Source organism: Mus musculus, chromosome 6 (genome assembly GCF_000001635.26).
Source record: "Mus musculus strain C57BL/6J chromosome 6, GRCm38.p6 C57BL/6J".
Taxonomy (NCBI): Eukaryota; Metazoa; Chordata; class Mammalia; order Rodentia; family Muridae; genus Mus; species Mus musculus.
The window spans coordinates 53,680,566-53,701,875 of NC_000072.6; the positions used below are offsets into that span (position 1 = coordinate 53,680,566).

The window sequence follows — 21,310 nt, forward strand, 5'->3', positions numbered from 1 at the left end:
ACAGGTGAGGGCCAAAGCCCTCCAACTCATGCATCAGTATATTAAATGGTTTCATTGGGTTAGTTCTTACATTTTGCTATCAATAGGCCAAGATGAGTGACAGTACCACAGGAAATACCTTTTAGTAAATCTTGATAGGATATCCTGTGTTTTTACTACAACAGTTAACAGAACCAACAGTGATCCTCCTACCCATCACAATACACTTAAAACAAAGTGAAACTCTATAAAGCTATGCACTCACAATAGCTGCTGTAACAATAGTACCAAAAATACTGGAGAACCGAAAGTGTGAGTCCTTTTGCTTCCATATCCATCACCACTGTGTGTGTGAGTGACCTCAGCCTCCCCCTCCTTTATTCTGTTTCAGAGACTGAAGGCTGCGCTGACTCACCATCCTGCCGCCATGTCGAACGGGAACATGAGCACCATCGGACACATGATGGAGATGATGGGCTCCCGGCAAGACCAGACACCGCACCACCACCTGCACTCACACCCGCATCAGCACCAGACACTGCCGCCCCACCACCCCTACCCACACCAGCACCAGCACCCCGCACACCATCCCCACCCACAGCCTCACCACCAGCAGAACCACCCGCACCACCACTCCCATTCCCACCTTCACGCACACCCGGCGCACCACCAGACCTCGCCACACCCACCCCTGCCCACCGGCAACCAAGCACAGGTAGACTTTCGCCTGCATCTCTTTCTTCCTCCCGGCCTTGTTAATGGAAAAAGCACTAACTCCGCAGTCATCTGTTGCTACCTTGTTTAATAAGCCTAGGGACATTCTAAAGGAGCTCTGTGCATTTCCTAGGAGGTGATTGTGAACTGTCAGACAGGATTGGCTCATAGGTTCTATAAACAATAGAAGAAAATTGCAGCTTCAATCGCTAGGAGCAAATGAAAGCTGTAAGCTCTCCAAAACCTATATTTTTGCAGGCATGTCATAAAGTTTGTCCTAAGAAATAGATAATACTGATAGGAGGATTAAGAGAAACTTGAGCTCATGGTGAAAGATGTGAACAGTTGAACTGACAGCTAAGAAGCTGAAGAGGATCAGTCCCTGCAGATGAAGGTCATCAAGGAGTGCAAGGGAAGGGGCCCAAGGTGCTGGAGAGATGGTGAGAGCTGACACATCCCTGAGTGTGCAACATCTTGGGGGAGGCAGAGAGGCAGCCAAGCTCTGCAGATGACCAGACTAAGAGAAAGGTCAAATCCCAGGGGTAGAGAGTCACCATGGCTAGCCAGGAAGAGAACAAGCATGCAGAGTGCACTTAGAGAGAGTGGAGGACCAGGCAGACGTTATGTCACCCAGACTAAGAAGACAAGCAAGGCCCTGGACAGGATGGGTTTTCCTAAGTAGATGGACGACAGGACCAAGAGTGTGGTGAGCCCTGGTCACTTTGGGGCTTCGAGCAAGATGACTTTCACTAGTCCTCTCCACCCAGATCCTACTGTCCAGCCCCAACCCGCTGGGTCAGAATGGCGTCGGAAGCTAAGGTCTGCCAAGGAGTGCTTATTAGCGCTCTCCTTTGCTTTCTGCCTCTGGAGCCAAGATCTGAGACCAAGTGATGCTTTGAGCTCTAGAGTTCCCTGCCCTAACAAACGAGGTAAGGAAAGAGCACAGAGGTGAGGACAGCCACAGGCAGCCAAACCTGTCCGTTAGATTAATTCACCTTTGCAAAGATCCTCAGTGGCACTCTACCTAGCAAGAAGAGTTGAGCTGTGCAGTAAAAAAAAAAAAAAAAAAAAAGTTCTTTTCTAGACTGACTTTGGTAACTGTGAACAGAGGGATAGATTAACCCTCAGCTTTCCTAATCAGCAAAGTGGAAATACTGACTGATTAAATTTATAGGCCTTCATGAATATGAAATCACCAAAGGTCTGTAAAGGTTTTTAAAACATGCTAGCCAGGATCAATTCTAAACTCAAACAATTTGAAAGAAGTTTAGCAAGTAATTCAGAAATAAAAACGTTGCCCTGGGGACATTTTTATTCACATTTTAATCAGCTGTTGTACTGGGACAAGCATCAAAAAAGAGAATGCAAAGCCACCTCAAAGGCAGTCCGTCCACTTTGAGTTCACTACTGATGCATAGAACATCAAGGTTTGGGCACCTTTCTGGGCAAGTTCTTTCAGACAAGTTAACAGTTTTATAAATATGAAAGGCATTCACTAGCTAAGTGCCAATTAGCCAATTGCCGTTTCAAGTCAGTAAGTGCCCAATTGTATATGTAATTAGCTAATTGCTAATATAATTAGCTACACCTAGATTTTCTTTTTTTTTTTTTTAAAGATTTATTTATTTATTTATTTATTTATTTATTTATTATATGTAAGTACATTGTAGCTGTCTTCAGACACTCAGAAGAGGGGGTCAGATCTTGTTACGGATGGTTGTGAGCCACCATGTGGTTGCTGGGATTTGAACTCTGGACCTTCGGAAGAGCAGTCGGGTGCTCTAACCCACTGAGCCATCTCACCAGCCCTAGATTTTCTTTTTTAAATCTTATTCTGGACTCCATATCTGCTGGTCATTTAGTCAGCACTCTAAATTACCACGCTCAGGCTATATGCACATGACTGATTACTGACAAGATCCTGTAAAGTTTTCTGAACAGGAGATACAGAGATCTCAGAGGGTCCTTCTAATTCTGAGAGTCTAAGATAACTTGGGACAAATTCTGTCTTCTTCAAATTGCCATTCATTACTTTTGATCAAAATGTGCAAAACTAATACCGCCAAGAGACTTCTACCTTGTATAAAAGTCACAGCAATTACCAGGGATACAGGTTCTAGTTTTAGGTTGTAGCTTCAAATTCTGCCAGCTTCCTGCGATTTTCCTACACAATTTAGGTGTGAGTTCAGAATCCTGGTGACGCTTGATGGTCACAGGCAATATTTCTTAGCTGATGCTCCCCCAGCTTAAGCCCTGGACCTAACACTGGGCCTGAACTCACTCTCAGCACACAGGGAGAAGGTACAGGAAAGGTGTCTGAGTGTAAGGTGGATTGGAGTTAGGAAAGTAGAATATGGCATTCAGAGGTCCTTGCTGTAAAGAATAAAACCCAGTTGGGATTAAATTCATCTTGTATAGGACTGGTAGCAAGAGACCTCCCCCAAAAAGAAGACGTGAAAACAGCCTTGTGTCAAAAGCTCCTGTTGTCTGGTTCTGCAGGAGTTGGCTCAGGGGTTAGATCTGAAATGTAAGTTTGCTACATCTTGGCCAATGGCAAAGATTATGTCATCACCAGCCACCCCAGTGAGTAAGACCTTAGAAAATTAATTTATTTTGCTATCCCTCTGTGATTGGGCGGAAAGGAATTGTCAATAAAGAGTTTTAGAAAACGTCCTTGGTTTAGATAAAATTACTGAGATGCAGTCTGACCGACCTCCCGAGCCCGATTCTTTTTGCAGTTAGTCATAGAAGGTTTGACAAGAGTTTAGGACTAAAATATATCATCATCATTCAACTGACGTCAACTCGAAGCCACTATTGGTGCAATTACAGTCATTCTGATTGATTTCAATCATGGTGTTTGAATGTGCTAGAAAGGGGGTTTGAGCTTAGCTTTTGCAAACTTTTCCCCTGTTATTTCTGTAGGTTAAATGTCTCTTGTAAAACAGCTTTATAGGTATTAAACCATAAACCTGGGTGACTGAGAGACAGGAGACGGGGGCAGGAGTGAAGGGCATTAGCGAGAGCATTAGGTGTCCAGACATATAAAGAGGGAGTCATAGAAATTTCACAAGGGACCGTGTGTCTGCCTCTTAGAGGGAAATAAAGCTGGCGCTGTGAGGATCTCTAAGTTTTCTGTGTTGTGGAGTCCCACATAGGCCTTACAAGGAGTCTACAGGCTTAGTGAAACTTTTTAAATAAAGTATGTGACCTCCTAGGATTTCCTTATAATGTTGATGTGTGTTGGGCAACCTGTCCTCTCTGCCTTACAGACACTGTGTGTAACAGAGAGGATTGCTGGCAACACTTGCCAACTGTCCAAGGCCCGGCCCACAGTCACTAAGACACTCTCTGGAGACTCCCTCCTCCTTAGTCAGAGCCCTGAGGACAGTGCAGACCACACCCATTTGCAGTCTGTAGAGGGAACAGGAAAGAGGACCCCAGGTGCCTTCTGACTGTGCAAGGCTCTTCTGGAGGAGTCCAGGGGTGGCAGTGTCCCACGGGTGTGTTCCACTGAGGTGATTCTTAAACACATTTTGGAAGTAACAGAGCCCACAACCCACGATACAGGTATATATATATATATATTATGTGAAAAACAAAACCAAAACAAAACGATCATGCCAATAACCTTGACCTTACCTGTTTCAACTCGGTAGCCATCCACTGCCAAATTATGCTCTTTAAAGCATCTTAAATAAAACATTTTTTATTACCTGAAGAAGAAACAAATGCCCCACCCCCACCCCAACACACACACACAGCACCCCCACTAGGATTCTCCAAATGTCCTGCAGGGAAAATAATCGCCTGCTTGTATCATCAAGCCCAAGTACATGGATTGCAGCTCAAGGTCTCTTGCTCTCACAAGTGTGATTTCATTGCTAATCTCATCCCCTGAGAACAAGTTTCCCTTGCTTACTAAAATGTAACTGGCTTCCTGAGCTTTGCTCTTGTAACCCTGGCTTGGGAGTCTTCCTTACCCAAAATGTCCTTCCCTGTCCCCATCACTTCCTCCCTCTCCTTCCCCTCAGGTTTCACCAGCTACACAACAGATGCAGCCAACCCAGACAATACAACCGCCCCAGCCCACAGGGGGACGCCGGCGAAGAGTGGTGGATGAGGACCCAGATGAGAGGCGGAGGAAATTTCTGGAAAGGAACCGGGCCGCCGCCACCCGCTGCAGACAGAAGAGGAAGGTCTGGGTGATGTCACTGGAAAAGAAAGCTGAAGAGCTCACCCAGACAAACATGCAGCTTCAGGTGCGGCCCCCATCCCTTCCCCGGCCTCATCACAGCTGGCGTTTCCTGCCCCTGAGGCTTGTTGACCCAAGCGTCCTACCACACACCTGGCCTCAGAGGAACCCAGGCCCTCTCATCCAGCATCATTAAGTAGTTCGGTACCATCAGTCCTCCCACTAGAGATGAGGGATGCATGGGACCAAGCACAGAAGCAGGGCTTTGTGCCTTGCTTTGGTGGCTTCTGGCTGTGCTTAAGCAGTCTGGCTCTCTGTTTCCTCATCTATAATTAGGGACCAACTTTACAGAGTTGGAGGTGAGATGTGAACCTATGTCCACGGTGCACTTAGCATGGTCCCTGGCACAGGAGGCTCTTCATCTGGAAGCCATCTAGTGTGGGCACCAGGCATACACCCGATGGTCTGTATTTTTATTTTTAACAGAAAAATATTTTATGTCTTGGCATTGTGTCGGGTTTGTTTGCTCTAAAGAGTAAATGCCTGTTTCCATCTTCATTCCAGCCTCAGCAACATTGGAATCTTGTGTGATTTTTGCTTTCCAGGGGTGGCTTAGCTAGGAACATCTTTAAGGAAGCTGTTTCTGGGATTGTCCTGGGCAGAGAGGATTGGAAGTAACGTGCTGGGTTTCTCTGGAGAACTCCAGGCTCACCAGTGATGTCGTTCAAAGTGTTTGTTCTAACATCAGGAAGGTTCTCCCAAGAAAGTGCCAATGAAATCGAGCCAGCTCTTCTCAGAACTGAGCTATGGGTATAAGGAAGGCAGAAGGTGACACCCAAATAGAAAGACTGTACACCTTAGAAATTGATAGTATCTCCAGTCTGGTCTCAGAATATTTACAGAAGATTATTTTATTTTATTTTATTTTATTTTATTTTATTTTATTTTAGATAGGGTTTAACCCCACTGGCTTTGAACTTACTATGCGTCTAAGGATGACTTTGCACCTCTGAAGCCCTTGCCTCTAGTTGGAGAATGTGGGCAATGAAGGCCTGTGACATCAGTGCTCAGTTCCATGTGGTGCTGGGGAACATGGCTTCCCTAATGCTAGGCAAGCACTTTGCCACCTGAGCTACATCCCTAGCTATCTATGCACCCTTTCAAAGGGGGCCCTTGGATGCCTTTGCATTGTGAGTTACACTAAACAGACAAGATTTATGGCACCCAGTGTACAAATCAAAAGCATACAAAGGAAGAGTAGAGTATCTGTGAGCTGAAATCCATAACTTACAGGCATTCATCTTCCCCCACCCCCCTGACCTAAATTTATCACCCTGCTTGTGATAGACAAGATGACATTAGAAAGTATTCAGCTTACATAAAAATCAGCTCATATACTGGTTTGTGACATAGTTTTGAGACAATGTCTCACTACTTCGCCTCCCTGTTGGCTATTCCCTGTTCTAGCAATGGACCTGAACTCTTTTGAATCATTGAATGAATTCCCTGTGTCTAGAGTGTCCAAAGACTGGATGCCTGACCAACTTGGTAAGGCTTTTTTGATTGCAGAGTCAAACCACAAAGCAGTGTCTGGAGCTAAACACTTTGAAAGCCACTGCCGTCCTCAGACAGGGCAGAGACGGCCATGAGAAACAGGAGTGCATGTAAGCATTTTAGCATTCATGGATACATTTTCACTTTGACATGCGTTTACAATGTTATTGGGGGATGGAGAAATGGCTTAGCAGTTAAGAGCACTTGCTGCCCTTACAGAGGACCTGTTCGGTTCCCAGCATCCATAGAGATGGGTTCATGTCTGCCTGTGCCTGCAGTTCCAGGGCATTTAACACCCTCTTCTAGCCTCTATGGGTACCTTGCACACACGACATACATTCACACAGACACACATACATATAAACACATTTTTTTAAAAGAATTAAAGTATGTTATGCATGCATGTTAAAAAGTGAAGACTGCGGTCTGCGCGGACCCAGCACACATTGGGACGTTGGCTGAGCAATGATTGAAGAAGGAAATTCTGACTATTCTGAGGCCCACAGGATGATGGTGGAAACCTGTTGGGGTTTCCAATTTAGGCCCTACTGACTCTGGGAATCTTTGTTACACCCTATGAAACTCTATGTCACAGAGTCTTTGGCTTTTACATATTAGCATTAGGAGGAAACCCCTCCCTCAGTTGTGACAACCACAGAGTCTCCAGACACTGCCACTTATCCCCTGGTTGGAGCAGAGCATGTGGGTAGTGCAAACATCAGCTCTGGTTGAGTGCAAGTTCTTTAAAGCAGAGCCGTGAACAGCCAGCAGACACAGGTCAGACACAAAACGTTAAATCAGGGTGAATTAAAACGAGTCCCTACAGATTTACTCCAGGATCTTCGCTGAGAAGAGTCATAGCAGAGCCACACAGAAAGATGCCCTTGAGTTTAAGGTCAGATGTGCCTGTGCCTTGACATACCCTTATTTATGACTGCTTTCAAGAAACATACAAAGTGCATTTACCCTTTACTAGGACACTAATTCACTGTGTGTGTGTGTGTGTGTGTGTGTGTGTGTGTGTGTGTGTGTGTGTGTGTATGCGTGCTTAATATTTTAGAGCTAAGACATCCAAGAAAAAGAGGTACTAAGTCTTAAAAACTGGATAAAAACATCTTAGCCTTAGCAGTAGACACTGGTATCTTTTGGCTACAAAAGCTATGCAGAGAAAGGGGCAGGGTGAGGAATCTCTAAAACCCCACTTACTGATGTTTTCAGCCACTGCTTGTTACAGAGGCACCAGAGGGCACAGCAGTCCCATGGTATCTGTTACATTGTGTACTCTGGACCATGCCTTGTGATGCAGGAGAGGATAGCACAGTCTCAGCTACCTATGAGTGACCCTTTTCCTCTCGATGTCAAAAGAAAAAGGTGTCTTTCTTGAGACTGGTTCCATGAGCCAAATTTTAAGTAAACAGAAATAGAAGGTGCTAAGCAAACAAGCACCAGCCAAATGGAATCCCCGAAGTCTGAGGGGCCAGCTGCCACTTTTGAGTTGTTTTCCAGAATAGAGTCTTATAGCTAGGCTTCTGCAGAGCTTCTCATTGGAAAAACAAGACCCAGAAAAATAAAAGGCAGACCTCAGTCTTAGCTTCACAGTAAATTTCTGCCCAAGAACTCATCATAGGTATAGGATTTAGAGAAATTTAGAAAATGCCCAATCTGACATTTTGCAATATGGAGAAACTTAGGCTTGGAGAGATAAGAAGTCAACCCCAGTGCCAAACAACCAATAAGTATCAGACCAAGGACTTGGGCAAATCGCCTGTGCCCTAAGCCACAGCTTTGACATCTTTCATTCTGACACAAGTGAACCAAAGGAGTCTGTCTCCTTCTGCTGCAGTGACAGATCCCTGCCCATGTGGCGCTCCTAGGTTGCTTGCATTCAGTGGGGATATGGAAATCATCTGGTCACCCACTAAAGTAATTGCTTTTCCTTTTTAGTGCAAAGACACATGGTCTAAGTTGATGCTGAAATTTTAGACACACGAACCCAGGTCTGGGACTTGGCAGGGGAGCGGGCCAGATGGAAACTGTTGCTTGACAAATTGAAAGTCCTTTGTTTCTGAGGGACCAAACCTGCCCTCAGCTAATCTGAAAAAGGGGGTGGGATTCTGGGCCCTTTGTGATAATTATGTTTTTGGCACAAACTCCAGCTTATACAAAAAAAAGGGGGGGGGGATTGTAGATTTGTCATATAACAAAACGACATCATCAGAGCCCCAAGCTGTAAATGTGCCTGTCAGGGGATACTGAACGTGCTGTTTAAAGGGTGCTATCACAGTGTGGAACATGCAATCCCTACTTCATCCCCAGGCAGATTTATGGGTTTAAAAACACATCAGTGTGACAGGGTCCCTCTCTTACCATCATTATCTAAATAGCTTTAAGAACAGCAGCCCCCAAGTCACTCCACAGCTGAGAAAGGAAAGGATCGACTTCAGTCAAAGAGTGTGTGTCTATTATTTATACTTTTTAAAAAGCTGTATCTGGGCACCTAGGCTAGACATGGTGCTACAGCCAACAAAGGTGAATTTTTCCTCCATTGATAAAGTGAGAGAATTCTTCCCACTGTTCGGGCTTTTATTTCCCTGCTGAACTTCCAGGCCAAATCTGACTCCTCTAGTGCATCTTTTGGAATATTCTCTATCTGGTTTTACAAAAACGAATTCAGGGTGATTCTAGTCCTCTCACCTCCAAAAGGTTTTTACTAGAAGCCTAGCCTGGTGTTTGTGTATTTCTTGCTTCTGTCTTCTTTGAATCTGGAGTCCTAAGATGCCATGTCTGTGCAGAGTCTCCCATCTTAGCCCCTTTCTCTACGCCATCAGTTTTTGACATTTCTCAAGTTAAGGGCCCTTGTGACATCCAACGAAGGTTTTGGAAACTCTTTCTCAACACGAGTGCAGATGTGGACATACAGGTTTTGTTCTCTCTGAAATGAAATTGTGGTTCATGCACTGTGATGTGTACTGGTAAGATCTGGTCTTACAAGAGATGCTGGAGTTGGCTTCTTCATGAGACACAAGGCCTAGAGTATAAACAAGCATCTGTGAGAATGTCCAGGGCAGTTCACTGACCAAAAAAAGTTCATGATCAGCTCCTTCATTTGATTGCTAGGTGATTAGAGCACAATAGGAAGGCAGCACGCAATCTCTATAGACTGTGAAGCTTGTCTTACTGGGAAGAACTAAACTAGCCAAACCATCTCATTTTGGACTTCAGTGGAATAATCTGGAAAGTCAGCCCCAACTGCTGTCATTGGTAGTGGTGTCATTTAGTTTGGTTTGTAGTTCTGGGGACACAGCCCAGGCCCTTGCCCATACCAGGCAAGCACTGTACCATTGGGCTATGCCTTCAGCCCTCATGATTATTCTCAACCCTAGGAGCACGCTGCTTCTCCTCTTTCCTGTGAACTTCCTGTGCATGAATTTCAAGGCGATTAGGTTGTTCCTTCTTCCCTGCTGCATCAGAGTAATGTGTATTGAACTCAGGGACTGCTTGCTCCTCTCTGTTAATGTTATTAACTGGTATTCACTTCTGAACCATGACATGACCTGATAACACAATTTATTACTAATGTCAGAAGTATGTGCAGATGGTCTGTTTTCAAAGCACTGCATATTTTTAGATCGTGTGTGTGTGTGTGTGTATATATATATATATATATATATATATATATATATATATATTTCATATATATTTCATATATATGTATATATATGTATATTTCATATATATTTCATATATATGAATGTTTTCCCTACAGGCATGTATATGCACTATGTACATACCTAGTTCCCACGAAGACTAGCAGAGGACATTGTTACAGAACTAAAGTTATAGATGGTTGTGAGCTATGTGGGTGTTGGGAGCCCAAATCAGGTCCTCTGCAAGAACAGAAAGTGCTGTTAACTCCCAAGCCATCTCTCCAGTCCTGATTCTTACATCCTTAACAAAACTTTACACCACTCAAGACCTTACTTCGTTTCTCTACTTGCAGCTTATTGGTTTATCAGCAAAGTATTTTGCTATTTGTGGACAAAATAATGTTCTCATATACTTTGATAGTGCTTTATTGATAGGCATGAAAGTTTATGCTGTTTTATAGTAAAATTCCTTTTGGAAGCGAAAAGTGTATTGTGAAAGAGTTTGGATGTGCTCCCACTAATGTTGGACAGCTAATGAGTAGCATTACCAGTGTTTCAAAGGATAGCCCATCAACACACCCTGGCAGGAGTGCAAGTGCTACCAAGACACCACCTCTGCCCAGGACACAGTAGGGGAGAAATCAAACCCATCTCCAAACAACCACTAGATCTCAAAAAAGATTGGTTTTCAATTCAAAATGTGTTAAAAGAAAGCAAAATAATCCAGTTTGGTTTTGTTTGTTAATTTTAAAACTACAATACTTTGCTTGTTTGTTTGTTGATTGGTTGGTTGGTTGGTTGGTTGGTTGGTTTGTTATGGGGGGATTTACATGTGCTATGTCACACACGTCGAAATCCAAGGATAACATGTATAAGTTGATCTCTCCTTCCACCATGTGGACTCTAGGGATTGAGCTCTAGGCTTCAGCCTCGGGAGCAAGCACTTTTACCCACTGAGCCATCTCACCAACCCCCAAGTTTGGCTTTTATACTTTGCTGATTGTTTTCTGGGCCACACTAGAGAAAGTGTAGGTTCTCCGTAATGGTTTCTAAGTTGCATTGTCTACATCATCTGTAACTGCCAGTTTTGTTAGGGTATCCGGAATGGTGTGTTCAGAAAGGTGTCAGTGCTAACGTATGCAAGTCCAGACATTTCACCTTGCTGTGTGCATGCACAAACATACACACACACAACAATTCTCTGTTTCAGCTTGAGCAGTTTTATTTTATTTTTAAACATATACATAAAGATATATAATGTTCTAAAGGTGAATTTCTCTTATACATACTATTTTAAAAATAGGAGAACTTGGTGTGGGGAAACAAAGAATGTTATTTAAACAACATAATTCAGTTAAAGTTCAAAGAGGAGTTGGTTGGAGGCGGATGTGAATTTCCCTGTAAAATAAAGTTGTCCTTACTTGCCAAAAGTCACTTCGAACCATGGCTGGCTACCTATCAATCATCCTAGCTGGGAAGTGGGAGGTACTGTTTGCCTTCATGAATGCTCGCAGATTTAAGAGCAATTTTCCTGTACCATTAAGTGATTTATTCATCTTTAAGAGAATTTCTCACTATTATCATTATTTTGTGGTTTGAAGGATAATGGGGAAAGCTTTTGCAGATGAGACATTTGTTACTTTATTAGCAATGCTATTCGGGGTACAGTTTATCCAGTGTTTCAAATGCATTTGCAAGTGGGAGATATTCATTAAAGAAACAGCTTCATTTTTTAAAGTTAACTTCTAGACTTCTAGGAGTTTTCTTCTCTAGACGATGTCTACTTATGTACGTTTGTACCATGGGTGTCACCAAGTTCATTGTACATTGTACCATTTCTAACTCCATCTTCTAAATGCTATAAATGAGGTTGGTGGAGGTTAACCAAATCATGTTAGATAATACATGGTCACAGCTATCTCAGGTCACATGGTCAGAGAAGCATGGGCATCTCGGCTATATTATCTGGTTCCAGAGCCCGTCACTTAAAGGCTATGGTCTGCTTTTTATGTAGGGGTTCAGTTCTTGAGTTAAACTTTGGTCTCTTCAAAAGACCCATACAATAAGAGGGCCAAATGGAAGGGAAACTACAGAATTCGGATCAGTCCCTCAAAGTAACTTTCTGAATGTCATTTGAACACAGTCAGTAAAGCTTGATAACTCTGTTGTTGAAAGCAGATGGTGGGACTTTTGTGTTTGCTAATTCTTTGGTCTTCTCAACACAATGTTACTATGTCTTCCCAGAATGAAGTGTCCATGTTGAAAAACGAGGTGGCCCAGCTGAAGCAGTTGTTGTTAACACATAAAGACTGTCCGATAACAGCCATGCAGAAAGAATCCCAAGGGTATTTAAGTAAGTCACGTTTTTATTCCTTAGAAGAAAACTTGTCTCTCATTTTGCCCTGAATTTTTATTATAAGGGAAAAATACAGCACAGGCTGCACACCCAGACAGATACTTGGGAATGACTAAGAGGTTATAGATGCTTCTGCCAGGGGAAGCCATCTTTCCTGACCTCTTCCCAAAACCATGCCCAGGACCCCTCCCCCATCCCCACCCCCAATAAGGTCTGGCCTTACTCTCCCTGGCAGCACATTACCAAATTCCTGCTTTGTAGCCAGAAATGAGTCTGTGGGGGTCCAGTTACTAGAGGCCTGTTCATCCTCCTGAGAGAATCCTCCTGGGAGCTGAGAGACATCTCTGGGTGTATCACTTGCCTCTAGTTTCTCAGGAGATGCTGCATGTTGCCCACCAGGCTGCAAAGTTCCTGGGCTCCCCCTGTTTTTCAGCAAACAGTGTGGGGGTCTCTTCCTCCCTGGCTCCACTTTCTGTACTTACAATGGCAGTAGACTAAATGCTAGGTGAATCAGGGAAGGCAGGAGGAACAATGAATCGTGGCTGAAGGTCAATTTGTTTTCAAATAATTTTTTAGATTGAGCAACACAGATTCTCCCACCACATGTGAGTATTTTTCCACATTTAATAATACGAACGGCTACCTGAAAATATAAGACGGGGGAATTCATACCCCCAAGGCTTGATCAAACACATTTTACGGGGGTCATCTTACTGATGGGGAAAGTGGCTTTTCCCATAGCTATGAGCCTGGGAGGCTTAGCTTGGCAACCTCAGTTTAAAATGAAGCTTTGGCCTTCTCTTCCAGAAGGAAATGTATGAAGCTCCTCCACACGCAGTTTAATGTCTAATAGCATTTCTACTCCCCCAAGAAAGAGCTATATTTGTGTGTGTGTGTCTGTTTTTCCTCCTAGGTCCAGAGAGCAGCCCTCCTGCGAGCCCTGTGCCAGCATGCTCTCAGCAGCAAGTTATCCAACACAACACCATCACTACATCCTCATCGGTCAGCGAGGTCGTGGGGAGCTCCACCCTCAGTCAGCTTACAACTCACAGAACAGACCTGAATCCTATTCTTTAAAAGGCATCGGTCAAACCTGGCCTTTGAGAAGAGCTGTAGCATGCCGTACATCCTTTCTCAAAGGGGCATTTTTTTTAGAATTATCTCAGACCTGGAAGACGCCTCAGCCCTTCAAAGACTGGCTTTCATTTTTATAGTTATTATGGAAATGTTGTCTTTTATACTTAGTTATATAAGAAAAAAGGGAGATATGCAATGAATATCTATCAGCTTGGGGAGCACGTTGGTGCTTCTCTGCAATTTTCTGGTACCAGTTTCTTGTTTATAAACGGAACCTTTCCTGTATATAGCCATGGTTTCATTCTTACCAGCCCAACCCTTTGCCTGGAACAATGAATCTTGTTCAACTACAGCTTTTAGCCAAAATGAGGTATGCTTAGATGTCAAGCGAGATGGATCCACACAGTAACTGGGTGGGAAAGCTCATGATGTCATAACTCATGTTGAGTTTGTGCTGTGATGTCACCAGAATCTCAGATAAACACATGGGCCTTCCTGAATATTTTTTTCTCTTGCTAGAAAAAAATAAATTATGGTCCATCCATATCCCATGAAAGCCACCAAGCATCTCAGGCCCCCTCCTTCCTCTCTTTTCTACTTGCGCAGATGTCCAATATCCATCTCATTTTCCTTTCCCCGGATCCCTTGTTTACTCTTTGTTTTGACTTTTTTTCTGTTTCCTTTTCTCCCCTTTAGCTTTGCATGTAAAAAAGAAAATAATGTTTAAAGAAGAGAAAAAGCAAATCTGGAAACTGTGGACCTAGCCACAGTTTAACCCACAGCTGGAGTTCATTCAATTTTTGCCTTTCACAAAATAGCAACCAGGAGATGTTTAATGTGCCTGATTTAATGTTTTTAATAACCAGAGCAAATAAAAGGTGGTTTGGTTATAGGTGAAGCACTGTTGAATGCCAGCTGTGGGGACACTAGGGAAAGGGACTTCGTAAGCTCCAACTGTGAAAATTCAAATAAGGATGTGGGCTCTAACATCACACCCTCGAATTACAGCTCGCTTCTATGGCCTGTCTATAATGTAAAAAATCCATGCACTATATAATAGTTCAGAAGGGCTCTGTTCACTACACAGATTACATTGTTCAATCATCAGCTGCTAATAACCTAAGATTTATTATTATTATTTTTCTTAAGCCTATGGAACCAGCTCTGCTGTTCTGGTGGGCAAAAGCAAACTCACTCTTGGAGCAACAGAGAGAAAGCGAGGCCAGCGTTTCTCGGGGACTCGCAGTCTGCCAGAACAGTCAGACTCCTTGGCTGCTGACCGAGTCCCATGGAGGTGGCCAGGCTGGTGCGCTCATCTGAGTAGTTCTGATTTATATTTTCAGCAATGTCCACGGACTTGCCCATTACGGAAAGCAGATCAAACCCAAACCACAGTTGTGCCTCCTTGAAACAAGCCATTCTACTCTGCTGGTGTTTTACTATCGTGTTTCACAAATAATAGGGGCTAATGTTTCTCACTAGCAGTCTGGGCATATGCTGGTGTTTCATCTCTGCCCAAATAATTCACCTCCTAACCTATGTGTGTGTGTGTGCACATGGATGTGTGTGCCTGAGTGTGTGAGTGTGTGTGTGTGTGTGTGTGTGTGTGTGTGTGTGTGTGTTTATGAACAGTATAGGTTTTAAAAGAACAGTATTTTACAAAAGCCATCACTTTTATAAGAGTTCTGTAAAGGAAGGATGTACTTCTTCGCTCACTATAGTTTAAAAAAAATTCTATTTTAGAGGAAAAAAAAAGAAAATATGAGGGCTCTGAGCATGACTTTTATAACTAGTTTCAGTTTTATCTAATAACTTACTTTTAAAAAATCAATATTTATCAATAATTTTCATGTATGCTGTGCTTTTTGAGAGACATGTTTGGCTGTTCAGTAAAGCATAAGAGTATATGGCCTAAGAATCAAAAAGAAATGAAAAAATAAAATAAAAAGAGGGAAAAGAAAAATGAAAAGGGAAGAAAGAAGATGGAGCAAACAGAAATTTCTATTGTATTTTAGGAAAATGCATCATTTTCAAGTATTTTAAATACTGAGTTAATATTGTTATTTTTTTTTTAATTCCAGCAGTAACAAAATGGTTTAACCTAACTGGCTTGCTAAGAAACGTGTAAGTCTTAGATTTGAAAGAATTTAACATTCATAGCTCTGGATTGAAATCAAAGGTCATTTTCTGCAAAATTCCTTCCTTAGATCAGGTCAGTGCTCTGCTCCCTTCAAAATAGAAGGGGCAAGCTAGAGTGGCAGAGCTTGTGGCTTCTATCTGACACTTGCTTTGGGTAAACAGGACCTTTCCCTCCTGCCTGCATGTATAGCACTTGAAGAAATGAATTTTTTAATCCACTAGTAATATAACATCCAGGGAGTGACCCGCCACTAAAATGATGATTTTCAGTTTATGTCTCTCCCACCACTCAACTGAAGTGCTTAGCCGTTCCAGGGACAGCCTTTGCAGTTAAGAACTTGCCTGGGTTTTCTTAATTCAGAGACTCGACAGCTTGACTGATGTGCATTATTTATAGCTCAATTATGTCTGTTTTTTATGCTAAGTAGGCAAGCCACCACACACAGCAAACCTTTCTCAACATATAATTAGGATAAACTGCCTTCTTGTTATGGGCAGGCCCTTTAGGTGTGTTTGTTTGCAGTATGGATAGAGTCGGTGAGGGTGCCAGCTCGCTGTCAGTCGAGAAAAACTTCTGGGGAAATCTAATTTCTGGTTTATCCCTAGTCAAGATTCCACAGAAAGGTCCATCCTTTACCAGATCTCAGAGCCTGCCTGAAACAACCCTTGCACTGACTGCCATACACCAGCGATTCGAGGAGAGCATCTCTCTAATTCCTTTTCATCGTCTTCTCCCATCCAGTTACCAGTGTCAGCCATACAGACTTTCAGGAGTCAGTGGTAACAGCCTTCAGAGTTCCCCCGTCCAAGGAGGGAAAGAAAGTTCAAGAAACACTGCCTCTCTTACTCCTGTGTGGCTCCATTATCACAGGATCTGCTTCTGAAGTCCCTGCCAGCCTCCTGGGCACTTCTCCAGTACCTCCCTGCCTAACATGCTGAGGGCTGGAAACTTAGTGCACATCCCCACTCACTGAGAGAAAGACATGGCACATGAATGCTTCTTAGAAACACCTTTCTCAATCTACGATGCTGGGATAGGCAGACTCAAAGTCCCAGCCCCGGATGAGTGTTCGAATCTCAAAGCTAGATATGGAGTTAGCTATGATCTACTGGGTGCTGGTGACCCTCGTCATCTCTTTACCCACATGTCAATGTGTGCGAGTTGCCATATTAAAACAGCCTGTGGGTGACCGATAGTGTGTGTGCTGTTGAGGTGTGTATCATAAAGACTGGGGTGACTTGCTCAGCCAGTGCTCCGTGGAACTAATCTAATCAATAAAATGCAGTGGTTATTCCAAGAGAGGTGTCAGTGGGGAAATGTTCCGGTAACTGTTGCCTTCTAGGAAAGCAGATTATAGTGGCCTAGAGTTTGCCATTAGAATCATAAACCAGCTTCAATTTAAAAAAAAAGCCCTTAGCTGGGCTTATTTTTAAGCATCAGTAACTGCTATAAAACTAGCCTTTCAGTTAGAATAGGATGTCCTTCCTTTTGAGCAAAACCATCTAAGAAAATATATATGTATGTATGTACAGTGGGATTCAAGGACCAAAGCAAAATTTGAACAGGAATCTATTAATTTAGAATGTATAAGATATTTATTAATAAATGTTATTTTAAACATTCCATTTGAACAGTATTCTTCTGTAGGCTCTATGTGTCTTGAAAATGTTAGTCCCTAATAGCCTGCCCTAGTTTGGGTGCCATTTTTCAGGGTCTTGGGTGGCTCTTCCTGTCATTTGCTGGAAGCCCGCGCGCAGATCTTTGTGCATCTTTTGAGGCTTGTTTACTGCTCTGTGAGTTCTTAGTTAATCTACCTTCTGAGAAAGTTTTTTTTTTTTTAAATGTATTTCTTCTTTTCATTTTTTTTTTTTTCACGTGAGCTCTTTCATTTAGGAAGCAAATTCAGCTAAAGGGCATCAGTGATGGGAACCCGAGCGGCTTTGGATTTTCTTTTACCCATAAAATGCCTTCCTCCTGGCTTCTCTTCACTGCATGCCCATCTCCAAGAACACCCAGCACCACTCAGCTCGCTGGAGCTGCCTGGCCCCTCCCAAACAGCGAATGAACTGTGTGCAGCAGCTTTAAGCTTTTAAGCTCCACCCCCACCCCCACCCCCACCCCCACCCCTATCCCCATTGTATCAGAAGCAAAAGGGAAGCACCTTCCCAGGATAAACCCGTGCCTACGCGACCGCGGTGATTTAGAACCTCTTTTCTGCTTTTTAAAATAATTTATATTTTAAAGTTGCACTTTACCTCTTTGATTCCTTCTCGTTCCTATGCCCTTTTCCTTGATCTTCAGCTTGCCTGGGACCTTTACAACTGTCTGGTGAAGACTCTCGGCTGCACCCTTTCAAATGCCTTCCAGGGCATGTACGCCCAGTTTATGTGTGCACACTCATTGCTAGTCCTCACAGCCTTGTGAAGCGTGCTAAAGAATGCCAAGAAGAGCCAATACACGAAATGCTTCGTCCCCTTGATCTCTTTCTTCCTAGCATTGTTTTGAAAAATGGTTGCACCATACAATGGGGCAATGAGGTCGCAGCAAAGCCACACTTAGTTTTCTATCTCATCCCCAAACCAAAGTATCCTGAACAAGCCAGGAGACTTATCCTCTCGTGTGCCACGATGCACACTTCACTGTTTTCCTAGCCATAGTCTTGGTAAGGCTGCTGAAGTCACAGTGGCCCTGTCCTCCCATTCCCATGTCTCAAATATACAATGTTGCCTTGTAGCGAGATTAAAGACAGCGCCTCTGTTTTATCATTTCAGTCTAAGGAAGGATCAGAGAACACAGGAGCAATAAACTTACAAGTAGACATCTGATACCAAAACATATAGAACTTTTGAAATCAGCCTCGTTCGTCGTGTTGTGACAATAGAAATGTGTCCATGTGCTCAAAGTCTCTTGCTATTCCCTGTGGAATTTTTCAGTGATGTAATGCTTGTAGCCAAATTGCTTAAAGAGTGTTTATATATTTTTTTCCTTATAAATCATCTATTTTTTGACAAAGAAAAAACCTATTTAACTGCAAACTGAAGAGAGGGTAAAGCCGAACTGCCAGCATTTGTTCAAACATTAATACCATTAAGTGGTCCTCTGATGCCTTTCCAAGCCTATCATCAGGAAGGAATCAATAATCAACTGCTATATTTAAACCAAGTTAAAGGATCTAGCTCATCAGAATACAGGACCTAGGAAGTTCTTCCTAAGCCATTGAAGGTTCTACCTTGGGGTCTATATCTGAAAACTTTACAGGAATTTTTTAAAACATAAAGTCATTTTGCCTCAAGTTGGAGAATGTGGGACCTGAATAAGTTAGCTTTAAATACATCATTAGAATCTTCCACACAGTCAATGTATTAGATTCTCATTTGCTCCTTTACAGTGCCCACACTGCCTTTAGAGAATCAAGATTCCAAGAGAAAGTAGTGGTGCCCCAGGGCAGGGAATTAAGAGAAAGGACCCCTCCCAAGCAGCTTCTGGCAAGAAGACCTGCCCACCCCTTCCCTTCCAAGAGCTTTGCTAATCTCATCTGCCTCACAGAGAGAAACTGCCTTTAAGGACTGTCTCTGAGCGATAAATAAATAAATAAATAAATAAATAAGCAAGCCTGGAATGCCCCCTCCCCAAAATCATAGCTCTATTCAAACACAATGTTGTGGGACAATTGGAGTAGAAACATTGTCCAAAAATATAGTAGAAAAAAAGTTTAGCACTGTGTAAAGTAAATGTTGACTGAAAAAGTCCCCCCCTCCCAAAAAAAAAGGTGCCGTCACTTTAAGTTCTGGACTTGGGGTTGTTTGTCTTTGTAAACAGCAAAGCCTTTGTGTTTGTGTGTCTGTCTGTAAAGCAACCACCTTCCAACTGGAAGGAGAAATAAAACCTAGGGGGGGGTACATATGTCATATGTGTAAATATTGCTGCAGCATTTTAATGTGTTTAATTTTCTGTTTAGCTTTTTGTTGCATTGTGAACACATTTATTGTTACCAGTGGACAATGAGTTCATTAAGACTGTTCAACTAGGTCAGATTTTTACTTCTCTTTCTAGCAAGAAGAGACAAGATTTTGTGCATTTGTACAAATGTTAATAATATCACCGCAATTCCAATATAATAAAGCACTCAAATGCAAAGAATGTGTGTAACCTTTGTCTGATGGGATTTGGGCTTGTAGATAATGGCATTCATTCTTCACAGAGCCTTAGTACTTCCCGGTAAACCAAGGCTCCCATCCCAAAGATCCCTGTTGTGTAGGGACACCTGAGTGAGGATCTCTCCCTCAGAGTGTCTCTGCATGCCTCCCTTCTCCATCCCGCTTCTCAGCTGAGAACGCTGTGTAACAGATTCTTACTGGCGTGACCCCACCTGTACTTCACAAAAGAGGGTGGAGCTTTGCGGATCTTAATACCAGATGTCCACAGTTCAAGCTCCGGTTATCTTGAAGAAGGAGAAGCTACTGTTGGCCAAAGGGAAGTTCTTCACTTGGCCTCTCTCTGGGTATGGCAACAGCCTCTTGAAGTATTCTAGATGGCTCCTCCTCCCCTCCTTCTTACCCATGGCTTTTACTGTTTCAGTAACTTTTAAAATAATTTTCTTCCCTCTTACCTGGTCTCCCCATACTATACTATGTCTCCTTAGACCTATGGGAGATGGAACTGAAGAGGCAGCCAGAATTTTTCCATTAGTCTTTGAAAGCAATATTCCTGCAGTGCAGACCCTCTAGGCTCTGAAAGACTGGCCGTGGGTCACTCCTGCTTGCATGTTCTCAGGACAGGAACTGCTGTTGACTTGTTCTCCACGTGAGTCAGAGGGAAGAACTTAGTCCACTTATAAGTTTCACTCTGTTCTCTTCTGGCTAGAAAACTAACAGTTCATATTGCATTTCCATAACCCATTAGGAGCTCATTTGCATTATCTTAAGTGGAGCATTGTTGTGCAAACCTGGTTTGTCAGCTTTGATCTTGATTTTCCTCTTAGACTGAGTAGGTTTACTTAAAGAGGTGGAGCCCTGCCAGGAAGGCTCAAGTGATAAAAGAGTTATTGGACAGACGTGAAAGGTGTCTCACAGCATCCAGCCGAGTTACATATCAGTTCTCATCAGGAGGCCACTGGGAAGACAGGACTATCTGGTTCCGTGGGTGTCTATGGACGTGTGTTCTCACTCTGCACTGTGTCTGGACCTCTTTCTATGTGCCCCGCTTAGTCTGCTCATTCAGTTGGTTCTATGACTCCAGCATTTCAGATGACCTCACTCAGGGGCACACTCAGTCTTCCAACGCAAGCCCTCCCTTCCCTACCCCCACCCCCAACAAGCAGCTCATAATGCTCATCTTTTAATCCCTGTTCCCCAGGAGAGAGAACCTGGTTGCACACACCGGACCAGTGGTTCTCCTTATCAGACCTGTTTTGGGAAGCTGGGTGATGAGGGCTTGAACCTCTGACTTCTGGAGATGAAGAAGGATTTTCCAAAAGGGGATGCAGAGGTGGGGAAAAGGTGACTTAGTGAAAGCCACTGATATTTCTGTAAGTACCTTGTAGAAATCACGTCTCCCACTGTAAAGCACACCATGAGGTTGAAGTTCAGGGAGAACAGCAGCACACCATCATGTGCAAGGCAGATGTTAGCATCTGTTTATCAAATGAA

The 21,310-nt window shown here is 43.2% G+C and overlaps 1 protein-coding gene across 6 annotated transcripts in view; it reads left to right on the forward strand.

Annotated features, from left to right (window-relative positions):
* The window catches only part of Creb5 (cAMP responsive element binding protein 5), a 413,139-nt gene extending 393,340 nt beyond the window's left edge, over nucleotides 1–19,799 (forward strand). For 5 of the 6 annotated variants that reach the window (XM_017321523.2, NM_001327821.1, XM_017321522.2 and 2 more), the window contains 4 exons: nucleotides 371–694; nucleotides 4,728–4,955; nucleotides 12,334–12,442; nucleotides 13,359–19,799. In XM_017321523.2, the coding sequence (XP_017177012.1) occupies nucleotides 371–694; nucleotides 4,728–4,955; nucleotides 12,334–12,442; nucleotides 13,359–13,522 (825 nt within the window). In that variant the 3' untranslated portion in view covers nucleotides 13,523–19,799. The remainder of the gene's footprint in view (nucleotides 1–370; nucleotides 695–4,727; nucleotides 4,956–12,333; nucleotides 12,443–13,358) is intronic. The other variant, NM_172728.2, reaches the window with a different exon arrangement.
* The last annotated feature ends 1,511 nt before the right edge of the window (nucleotides 19,800–21,310 follow it).